The sequence below is a fragment of the Rhinolophus hipposideros genome (assembly GCF_964194185.1).
Source record: "Rhinolophus hipposideros genome assembly, chromosome: 5".
Classification (NCBI taxonomy): Eukaryota; Metazoa; Chordata; class Mammalia; order Chiroptera; family Rhinolophidae; genus Rhinolophus; species Rhinolophus hipposideros.
The window spans coordinates 68,333,769-68,346,291 of record NC_138051.1 but is presented as its reverse complement, the minus strand read 5'-3'; the positions used below and the strand labels follow the sequence as shown (position 1 = coordinate 68,346,291).

General features: G+C 35.0%; 1 protein-coding gene across 1 annotated transcript in view; it reads right to left on the bottom strand.

The window, feature by feature from the left end:
- The window catches only part of MNAT1 (MNAT1 component of CDK activating kinase), a 185,156-nt gene that overhangs the window by 59,577 nt on the left and 113,056 nt on the right, over positions 1 to 12,523 (bottom strand). The window contains exon 7 of the mRNA XM_081049597.1: positions 2,809 to 2,930. Coding sequence (XP_080905723.1) covers positions 2,809 to 2,930 — 122 coding nt within the window. The remainder of the gene's footprint in view (positions 1 to 2,808; positions 2,931 to 12,523) is intronic.

The following is a 12,523-nucleotide window of genomic DNA, read 5'->3' as shown; positions in this document are numbered from 1 at the left end:
AAAACCACATAAGTATGGACAGATAATTATTGACAAAGAAGCTGAAAACATACAATGGAGGAAAGACAGCCTCTTCAATAAATGGTGCTGGGAGAATTGGATAGCCACGTGCAAAAGAATGAAACTGGACTGTTATCTGTCACCATGTACCAAAATTAATTCAAAATGGATCAAAGACTTAAGCATAAGACCTGACACAATAAACTGCATAGAAGAAAACATAGGTACTAAACGTATGGACCTTGGGTTCAAAGAGCATTTTATGAATTTGACTCCAAAGGCAATGGAAGTAAAAGCTAAAATAAACAAATGGGACTATATGAAACTTAAAAGTTTCTGCACAGCAAAAGAAACCATCGACAAAATAAAGAGGCAACCGACTGAATAGGAGAAGGTTTTTGCAAACAGTTCCTCCGATAAGGGTCTAATATCAAAAATATACAAGGAACTCATGAAACTCAACAACAAAAAAACAAACAACCCAATTGAAAAATGGGCAGAGGACCTGAAGAGACATTTCTCCACAGAGGACTTACAAATGGCAAATAGACATATGAAAAAATGCTCAACATCACTAATCATCAGATAAATGCAAATAAAAACCACAATGAGATATCACCTCACCCCAGTCAGAATGGCTATCATCAACAAGACAAATAGCAACAAGTGTTGGAGAGGCTGTGGAGAAAAAGGAACCCTCATACACTGTTGGAGGGAATGCAGACTGGTGCAGCCGCTATGGAAGGCAGTGTGGAGGTTCCTCAAAAAATTATGAATAGAATCACCATATGACCCAGCAATCCCTCTCCTGGGTATCTACCCCAAAAATCTGAAAACATTTATACATAAAGACACGTGTGCTCCAATGTTCATTGCAGCTTTGTTTACGGTGGCCAAGACATGGAAACAACCAAAATGTCCTTTGATAGATGACTGGATAAAGAAGTTGTGGTATATATACACAATGGAATACTATTCGGCATTAAGAAAAGATGACATAGGAACATTTGTGACAACATGGATGGATCTTGAGAGTATAATGCTAAGTGAAATAAGTCAGACAGAAAAAGCAGAAAACCCTATGATTTCACTGATATGTGGTATATAAACCAAAAACAACAAAAAAACAAGACAAACAAATGAGAAACAAAAACTTATAGACACAGACAATAGTTTAGTGGTTACCAGAGGGTAAGGGGAGTGGGGGGAGGGAGATGAGGGTAAGGGGGATCAAATATATGGTGATGGAAGGAGAACTGACTCTGGGTGGTGAACACACAATGGGATTTATAGATGATGTAATACAGAATTGTACACCTGAAATTATGTAATTTCATTAACAATTGTCACCCCCAACAAATAAATTAAAAAAAAAAAATTTTCACATTGCAAAACCCTACATTATCTGTCTCCTGAACCTTCAATTTTAGCATGTAGGCCAATTATTTGATGAATTTGTTATCTCAAACTCAAGAAAGGATTTTAGGTTTTGTTTCACATCCCCTTGGCTTCATGCTTGGAAACCATAGGACTTCTTTTTTCTGAGATTTCATTGTTAGTATATACAAATGCAATGGCTTTTTGTATGTTGATTTTGTAGCTGGCAACTTTACTGTACTCATTTACTATTTCTAACAGCTTTTTGGTGGAGTCTTTAGGATTTTCTATATATAGAATCATGTCATCTGCAAAAAGTGATAATTCAACTTCTTCATTCCCAATTCGGATGCCTTGTATTTCTTTCTCTTGCCTGATTGCTCTGGCTAGGACTTTGAATACTATGTTGAAAAGCAGTTGTTGATTGGGGACAGCCCTGTGTGTTCCTGAACGTAGAGCGAAGGGCTTCGGCGCATACAGAACTAAAGAAAGTCTTAAGATCTACCAAATAGCAGATACGTAAATTATCTATCATTTTAATAATAATTTGACCTGGGAGCTTCCATGTTCATATGCAAAATACTATGTATCATGTTCAAGACTCTGGTTTTGGTTTTAAAGATGAATATAGATTTTGTCTGTTTCATCTATCTTGTTTTTGCTATTGGGTTTTTTTCTTAATTACTTTTTAATTACTTGGTTTCACTGTACCCATTTTTTTCTTTTCACATTATATCTTTACATTGTTTTTGTGTTGTTGTTGGAAACAACCAATTCAGGATCATTTTGTTATTCCATAGCTTAGGTTGAGACACCAGAACAACATATTATTTGCTCCATCCAACAAAGTCTGTGCCTGTACTTTTCAAGTACAAATGCCACCTCCTCCTGTGAGAAAGACTGATCCCCTTCACCACTGACAAAAGCCATAATCCCACATTCATTTTCAAAATGGATAAATATATTATGGCTTTTGAGTCACTGGCCAGTTCTACATACACCTTTTCACAAAATACATTTTGTGGCTCATTTCTCATAAATATAGTTTCACTATAGACAGCAGACAGTGAGTAAATCTACTCTTTTTCATGGCAAGGAGCTCAACTCTTATATTATTACTGGCTTACTAGTGACATAAGCCCCTATTTCTAAGAAAGTATGCAGTGAACTAAAACTGAACAGCTACTTCAATATGGCTGCCAAGGACAGCCTTAAAAGGGAACTAATACAATCCAATCTCAATCTCAAAAAACCTAACAAGACCATAGAAAAAATAATGTATTAACTCAGTATTAAGCACCATTCTTTTTTACAAAAGAGTATAAAATTCTGTAAACTCAAAATCTAATAATATTAAAGCATGAGTTAGCAACAATAACAACAAAGCCCTAAACATTCACTCTTCAATGAGAAGTTCTTTTGGGCACTTACCCAAGTCTTCCTAGCATCTCAAACTCAGGAACTCGTGGTCCACATGTCTCTATTTGCAGTGGTTGATATTCATAAAGAGCTTCTTCTAGCTTTTGAATAGGTGCTAATGAAATATGTTGACCCTGTTAGAAAAATGAAGGAAAGCAATACCTTTTAATATTACTTTCATATTACTATTGACTTCTAATCATTTTAAAGATGGACTAAATTCCTCAAATTTAAAATATTATCCATTATGTCTGCTATTCCATGGATACAATTCATTACACTACTCAAACCCACATTATATAATTAACGTAGTCATTGATATACGATTTAAAGGAGGAAAATCAAATCCATCATTAAATTCAAATTTAGTCTTAAAGAGTTCAATGTCATTGGTAAAATTCAACAAATATGTAAGCATAGTCCATCCTCACATTTTCCTATTTTTATTATACAACTTTGACAGTTTTCGTAATCAATGTTTTGTTGAAAGCTCCAATTAAGGAGGGACAATAATGAAATTATTCTCTGCAAATTTTTACCACATAAATATCTATTATATTAAGTCTTTACAGTGGAATCAAACTTAATTACCAAATGTGTGTATATTAAGTCTATTTACACTTATACACACACACACACACACACACACACACACACACACCCCTAAAATGAAAAAACGTTATGCTATAAATTAAGTTGAATGAAACATCCAGGTATTTTTTTTAAAGAAAGAACTATTAGGTAACTAAAATAAAAGGACCATATTTGATCACAAGTATATGAAATAAAATGTCACACCCATATAGCATCATTACATTGAGATTTACATAATTATCAGACATCTGAGTATAGAATTCTATTTTTAAATCCCTATTTTTTTAATGTAGTCCAAGTTTCTCATTCTAACTCTAGTTCTGTAATTTTTCTTGGTATAGTTCTCATCAATTTCTCTATTTCCTAATGTTTTAATAAAAATTAGTCCTTGTACTAATTACTTCCACTGATTTCTAGTTTGTAATTTATTTCTATTGTTACCTCCCTTGGTTTTCTTTACTTTTACCCCTAAATTACTAAATTGAAAACATAGTATATTTGTTATCTTTCTTTTTTTTTTAAAGTAAAAACCATGACTTAAAAGTGATAAAGTGCAATTGAGACTGTCAGGAAGGACCACTGAAGATGTTAGCATCTGACTCGTGGTCTGTCTCTTCAACAAATTTTATCCCATATAGCATCATCCTAGCTAGTTTACCGACACATCAATAGCTTTTTTTTTTGAAGGAGCTCAAAAGTCGTTCACCAAACACAAATGACTTGAATAGACATTTCTCCGATACATGAATAGCCAAAAAACACATGAAAAGATAACACCACAAGTCATTAGGAAAACGCAAATCAAAACACAGTGACATGCCAGTTAACACTCATGCCTATTTAGAATGGCTGTTCTCAAATGAATAAATAAATACATACATACATACAAAAAATAACAAAACAAAAAACCACACAGTAAATAACAAGTGCTGGCAAGCATGTGGAGAAATTGGAACTCTTGTGCTTTGCAGATAGGGATATAAAATGGTACAACCACTATGAAAACAAGGGTGGAGATTCCTCAAAAAAATAAATGTAGAATTACCATATGAGCCAGCAATTCTACCTCTGGGTATACTCGTATACCCAAAAGTAGTGAAAGTAGGAACTGGAACACATAGTTGAATACCCATGTTCACAGCAGCATTATTCATAATAGCAAAAAGGTAGAAGCAACCCACGTATCCATCAATAGATGAATGAATAAACAAAATGTGGTACATATACATAATGGAACATTACTCAGCCTTAAAAAACAAGAACATTTTGACACATGCTAAAACATGGATGAACCAACACTAAAGAAATTATGCTAAGTGAAATAAACCAGTCACAAGAGTACAAATATTGTATGATTCCAATTATATGAAGTTCCTACAATAGTCAAATTTATAGAGACAGAAAGTAGAATGGTGGTTGCCAGAGCCTAGGGGAGTCAGGGGATAGGGTATTAGTATTTAATGGGTACAAGAGTTTTCATTGGAGAAGATAAAAAAAATTCTAGAGATAGACAGTGGCCATGGTTGCACAATGATGTCAATGCCAACTTCTTAATGCCAAGAACTGGACACTTAAAATGATTAAAACGGTAAAGTTTATGTTATACATATTTTACCACAATATTTAAAAATGGGTTTTGGGTACTCTGACTGGAACAAAACACAGGAAAAAAAGTAAAAAGTGAAATATCTGGAAAACCTCATTAACATTATTTTAACCCTTAACCTTCATATGTTTCACAGCCTTTTTAAATAAACATGAAACTACCGAGCTAAATCTTACACTATCTCACAGTAATCCAATTTCTGAAAAATGCATATGAGTACAGAACATTATATGGGTTAAGAAGAGACCTGCCTCAGTGGAATATTTTAAGTGGCATTCTGACATCTCTGTTTCGAATGTCATCTTCATAAGCTACCAAGTACTAAATTCTCCTGCCACATGATGCAGTATTAGTGTCACATTTTCAAGTTAGAAAAAATAAAAGAAAAAAAACTTTTTTTTTAAAAGGACACCTATTATAGTCCCACTAGCACAGTACTATAGATCACTTTGATTACTCTATTCTCATTTTATAAATAAGAGAGCAAGGCCCAGGAAAAATGATACCAAATGGGTGTTTTCAAGAGCTGGAATATCTCCCAGGAAAGATAATATTCAAAAAAGACAGGCTCTTTTAAGTTATTAGAGTAGGAAACGACATATTAAAAGTCATCATTTTCTACATATTAGCAATGATGCCCAAGTAACTGAAGCTATGTTATATAATCCATAGTCTTCTCTGAAAGTTTGTGAGTACGTAAGAGATCACCTGCTAGTAACAGTAGTTAACATTATTCACCCAGTGCTGGGCATGTCTAAGAGCTTCTTATGCATTATTTCATTAGAATTCACAATAGTCTTATGAGATAAATACTATCATCCTTACTTTATGGATGATGAACAGGGGTTTAGATTTGTTACTTGGCAAGGTCATACTGCAGTTAATGGCAGGTTGAGGATTAGAAGCCAAGTTTGTCAAATTCTAAAGTCTGTGAATTTAGAATTTGTCAAATTCTAAAGTTTCCCCTAACTTCCTTGTTTTATGGCTAAAGAAACTAAGATTCTACCCCCTCCAAAATATAAATTTTCCTAAGGTCACACAGAATCATATCTCCTAATTCCTGTCCAGAGTGGGTTCTACCACATACCACACTGCCTTTTAAATCCTACTTTTAGACAATATACTTATAGTTGCTCAATTTAACAGTTTGATGTAAATAGTAAATTCTAGATTTAAAACAATATTTTATACAAAATAATAAATTAGATATGGTCAAAATACCATAGGCTCAAAAATGATTTTTTTTTTAAATTATGGCATTTAGAGAGAAAAAAACATCATTTAGAAAGAAATTACTCTGTGGTAACTATGTTTTCTATGAAAATAATAATGTTCATAAATGATGTGCAACCTGATCTTGTAACGTTCAATCTATCTTTCTGAACTAGCGTGAGATAGATGCCAAGTTTCTCAAATCCAAAGCTGGGGGAGAATTTACAGGACAAGTCATTGCCATAATGAAGGTTTTTTTTTTCATCACCAAGAGACTAAATGTCTTAACAAGTCCCATGAGGAAAGTATTAGGGGTTTTAAGTGACTGGTGGCAAAAAAGGCGTTCAAATGTTTCTGGATGCAAAACGGTAAATGAATGATATTTCCACCAAAACAGTAAATGTGATATTATTCTAAACTATCACAAAAAGGAAGATTCAAATTAAGGCAGTCACACTGTATGATGCACTAGTGATATATAACACCTGAATTAAATTTGACTTGTCAAATGATATAGTATACACTTGAAGGGCAATAGAAAATCAAAAGAGAGGAAGAATCAATAAAATGTGGAAAAATGAAACAGTACAACTTGTGCTAGACCTCAGAGGGCAGACAAAGTCTACAAAGGCAAGGCAATGGGGAGAACAGCAATATTACCACAGTACTATGTGGTGTCTTGAGACAGTAACAAGTAAACAGAAGCAGAGAATGGGTATATAGGGAGGCAGAGGTGGGGAGAGACTAAGCCAGTCTAGTATAGCTTAAATTGCATCCAGAGAATACTCCAAGACTAATTTAAACTCATATGGTAAAAAAAAAATCAGACCCTTTAAAACAATATAGAAATATCTTACCTCCATCAAATTACCAAATAAGTTATAATACAAATAGGAGAGCAAATTATGGAATTACTTCTTTATAAAAAAGCGATTTAGTAAACCATTAAAATATTCATATATTTTGACCCAATAATTCCAATTGAACAATTTATAAGATAAAAATCAGAAATATAATCAAATCTATATTCAAAAGACCTCATAGTTTAATTTATATCTGTAAAAACCAAAAGGATCATAAATGCTCAGCAATATTGAGAAATTTAAATAAACTGGAGTATATAGTTAATTAATTTAAGTAAATGTAAATGTAACTATGTATGCCATTTGAAATTATTTTAATGAGAAATTAATATTAAGTAGATAATCAGGAGGAACAAAACTATTTTTTAAATCTGCATAATGAAAACCACCAAAACGTTAACTGTAATTATCTCTAGGTGATGAGATTATGAACTACTCATAATTTTATCTTTATACAGAATTTTCTAAATTGGCCAAAATGGGTATATTTTACATTTATAGCCATAAAAAATATAAAAATATACTAAGGACCATATTGAATACTACCACAGGGAAAAAATAAAAATAAAAAAAATCATACTACAGGAAAACTGGCCTGGTGTCTTCAGTAAGTCAATGTCATGACAAACAATAGTAAAAAGTTATAGCACTGGGTGGTGAACACACAATGGGATTTATAGATGATGTAATACAGAACTGTACACCTGAAATCTATGTAAATTTACTAACAATTGTCACCCCAATAATTTAATTTAAAAAAAAGTTATAGCGGAGAATGGGAGCCATTCTAGATTGATTAAAAAAGAATTACAGAGTTTAATAAATATAATAAGAGTCATTAACTCAGTATTAATTTAGGAAGGAAAAAAAACAGTCATAAGACATTTTAAGGACAAAGGGGAAAATTTGAATATGGATTGGGTATTAGGTTACATTAGAGAAATGTTATTAATTTTGTTTGGTCTAGTTATGGCATTATGGTTACGTATAAGAACATCCTATGCTAGGGCAAGTCAGCCAGAGATGCAGACTAAAAAAAAACTTCATGATAACTGCAATTTACTTTAACCTGGTTCAGAAAAAAGAAAAAAGAAAAGAAATTATATATATATAGTGTTTCCCCGAAAATAAGAAAATAAGACCTAGCTGCATCTTTTGCATCTAATGCATCTTTTGGAGCAAAAAGTAATATAAGACCCAGTCTTATTTTACTATAAGACCGGGTCTATAATATAATGTAATGTAATGTAATGTAATGTAATGTAATATAATATATTATATTATATAAGACCCGGTTTTATATTCATTTTTGTACCAAAAGACGCATTAGAGCTGATTGTCTGGCTAGGTCTTATTTTCAGGGAAACAGGGTATATAAAGCAAATTAAAGATTATTGAATCTAGATATTAGGTATATGAGTATTTGTTGTATTATTTTTCTACTTTGCTATTTTTGAAATTTTTCATTATAACGTTTTAAAATGTGTTATGGAATCTTGGTTAGTTTTGAAAGAAAAATAGTTATGCATTTATAGCACAGAAAAATATAATCATACCAAAGAAAGAAGAGCCTGGAATCAAGTAGGTCAAGTTTGTATCTATTTTAGCAATTAGAGTCGAAGTAATATGTTCTAGATTTAAGCAGTAACTGAGAGGAAAAGAAAAAGGAATAATTATAATTAAAACTGCAAGACTTGGTAGCAATCTGGAGAGCTGAGTTGAATACAAAAATGTGAAAAACAGAGAGCTGAAGACTAACAGAAACAAGGAAAACTGGGAAAGAGAAGAAATGGGTAGAGAAGATAAAAAAGATAAACTATAGGAGAAAATATTTGCAAATCACATGCCTTAAAAAGAATTTGTAGATCCGGATCAAAATGGCGGCGTGAGGTGAGCCTCTGTAAAGCTCTCCTGGAATTTACAACTAATTGGACAACAATAACTCCACAAAACACTCCCTGCACAGCAGACAGGCAAGACGAAGAGGTCCACTACTGAATTCACCTCCAGGTGGGTGAATCGCGCGAGCGGGGGAGGAGGGAAGGGAGAAGTGCGGGACGGAGCCCCGCGGGCGCAGGACAAAGACCTAGCTCAGTGCTCCGAGCTCGCTGCATCCCGGAACTACCGCAGCTGCGGGAAAGGGAAGGACTCGGACTGCTAGGGCTCCGCTTACGGCCCACAGGGCTGAGGGGGCAGCATATAGCACAGCTGAACCCAACGTTCACGGCAGACCTCGGAGAAAAGACTGAGGGAAGAAGGCTGAAAACTGTGATTAAGCCCTCACTGCTGAGCGGAGAACGGAAGCCTTAGGCACTGAGACTAGCCGCCCCTCCCTACCCTCCCAGAGCTCGCCCCACCCCCACCTGCCCGGTGCTAGAAGCGATAAACTAGCAGTGTCAGATCACAAGGACAGGATCTTTGCTGTTCTGAGAACTGTGGACTGCAGAAACAGATTCGCAGCCCAACTAGTTACGGCAAAGGGGAGGGAGCTGTGGAAGCAGGACCGGCTGTGGTGGTGGTCGCCGCCATTGCTCTGGGCCACCTCTCACAACTCACCCCGCCCCTGGCCCCACCTATCTGGGCGGATCCCTGCAGGAGTAAACAGAACTGCTGAAACATACGGGCTCTGAATCGGGTGCAGAAAGAGCTTTGGAACTTCAAAAGCTCTCCGCACCCCCACAGGGACGTGACGCCCTATGACCCAGGTGAACTGTTAACAGAGGAGAGGCCCGTCTCCCAGGGAATCCCCCCATCGTGTGAGAAGCTGGAAAAGTGCAGAGAAAATATAGCACTACTGTGTCAGAGAGACCTCTTCCTATCAACCTGTTGAATAAACCACTCCTGTAGATGTCTAGGAAGAGAAATAATAAATCAGTAATTGCCATGAATAACCAAGGCAACAAGACAGCTCAAAAAGAAAGTGAAAAGTCTCCAGAAAAGGAACTTAGAGATATGGAAATATGTGACTTAAATGATAGAGAATTCAAGATTGCAGTTCTGAAAAACCTCAAAGAGATGCAAGAAAACACAGAAAGGCAATTTAATGAACTGAGAAACGCAATCAAAGAACAACATGAGCATTTTACGAAAGAGATTGAAATTTTAAAAAAGAACCAAATGGAATTTCTGGAGATTAAGAACTCAATAGAAGAAATTAAGAATGAAATAACCAGCTTAGGTAGTAGAGTTGACCAGATGGAAGAAAGAATCAGTGACATCGAAGATAGAAACCTGGAAATTACACAGATGGAAGAAGAAAGAGACTTGAGACTTAAAAGAAACGAAAGAACTCTACAAGAACTTTCTGACTCCATCAGAAAGAGCAATATAAGAATAATGGGCATACCAGAAGGAGAAGAAAGAGAGAAGGGAACAGAGAATATACTCAAAGAAATTGTCAATGAGAACTTCCCAAATTTGTGGACAGAACTGGATCCTCGAATCCAAGAAGCAAATAGAACACCTAATTACCTCAATCCCAACAGGCCTTCTCCAAGACACATTGTTTTCAAGCTGTCTAAAATTAACTCCAAAGAAAGAATCCTCAAGGCAGCCAGGGAAAAGAAGACGGTAACCTACAAAGGAAAGCCCATTAGATTATCATCCGATTTTTCAGCAGAAACTCTACAAGCCAGGAGGGAGTGGAACCAAATATTCAAACTATTGAAAGAGAGAAATCATGAGCCAAGAATAATATATCCAGCGAAGATATCCTTTAGATATGAAGGAGGAATAAAGACCTTTCCAGACATACAGAAGCTGAGGGAATTTTCTAATACACGACCTGCACTACAAGAAATACTAAAGGAGGCTATTAGACCACCATCAACAGGGACAATTTGTGGCAACCGAAACATAAAAAGGGGGAGCGTAAAGGCCTGAACCGGAATATGGGAATGGAGAAAGTAAGCGTGCTGAAGAAAATGGAATACTCTAAATATCAAACTTACTTTTACATAATCTTAAGGGTAACCACTCAAAAAAATTCCAGAACTGAAATATATATTGTAATAAAAGAAGAAACAGAGGGAAACATCATAGAATACCACCACACAGAAATAATCGACAACAACAAAAAGGCAAAGAAACAATGGAGACACAGCCTTACCAGAAAACTAAAGCTAGAATGACAGGAAATCCTCACGTATCAATAATCACCCTAAATGTAAATGGACTGAACTCACCAATAAAAAGGCACAGAGTAGCAGATTGGATCAAAAAACTAAACCCAACCATATGCTGTCTCCAAGAGACACATCTCAGCTACAAGGACAAGCATAGACTCAAAGTGAAAGGGTGGAAACTGGCACTCCAAGCAAATGGTACCCAGAGAAAATCAGGTGTAGCCATAATGATATCAGATGAAACAGACTTCAGGGTGAAAAAGATAACAAGAGACAAAGATGGACATTTCATAATGGTAAAGGGGACTATACAACAAGAAGACATAACAGTCATCAATATTTATGCCCCCAATCAGGGAGCACCAAAATACACCAAGCAACTACTAACAGAACTAAAGGGAGAAATTGACCAAAACACAATTATACTAGGGGACTTAAATACATCATTGACAGCTATGGATAGATCATCCAAACAGAAAATAAATAACGAAATTGCAGCCCTAAATGACACATTAAATGAAATGGACATCATTGACATATATAGAGCACTTCATCCTAAAACATCAGATTATACATTCTTTTCGAGTGTACATGGAACATTCTCAAGGATAGACCATATATTGGGACATAAAAGCAGCCTCAGCAAATTTAAGAAGATTGAAATCATACCAAGCATATTCTCTGATCACAAGGCTTTGAAATTGGATATCAACTGCGAAAAGAAAGCAAAAAGAAACACAAATACATGGAGATTAAACAACATACTTTTAAAGAACGACTGGGTCAAAGAAGAAATTAGAGGAGAGATCAAAAGATATATAGAAACAAATGACAATGAAAATACATCCTACCAAAATTTTTGGGATGCGGCGAAAGCAGTTATAAGAGGGAAATTTATATCATTACAGGCCTATCTCAAGAACCAAGAAAAATCCCAAATAAACAACCTCATGTTACACCTCAAAGAACTAGAAAAAGAAGAACAAGTGAAACCCAAAGTCAGCAGAAGAAAGGAAATAACAAAAATCAGAGCAGAGCTAAATGAAATAGAGAACAAAAAGACAATAGAAAAAATTAATGTGACAAAGAGCTGGTTCTTTGAAAAAATTAATAAAATCGACAAACCCTTGGCTAGACTCACTAAGATAAAAAGAGAGAAGACACTAATTAACAAAATCAGAAATGAGAAAGGGGAAGTTATCACGGACACCACAGAAATACAAAGGATCATCCAAGAATACTATGAAGGACTATATGCCACCAAATTTAATAACCTAGAAGAAATGGACAAGTTCTTAGAAACATATAGCCTTCCAAGGCTGAACCAT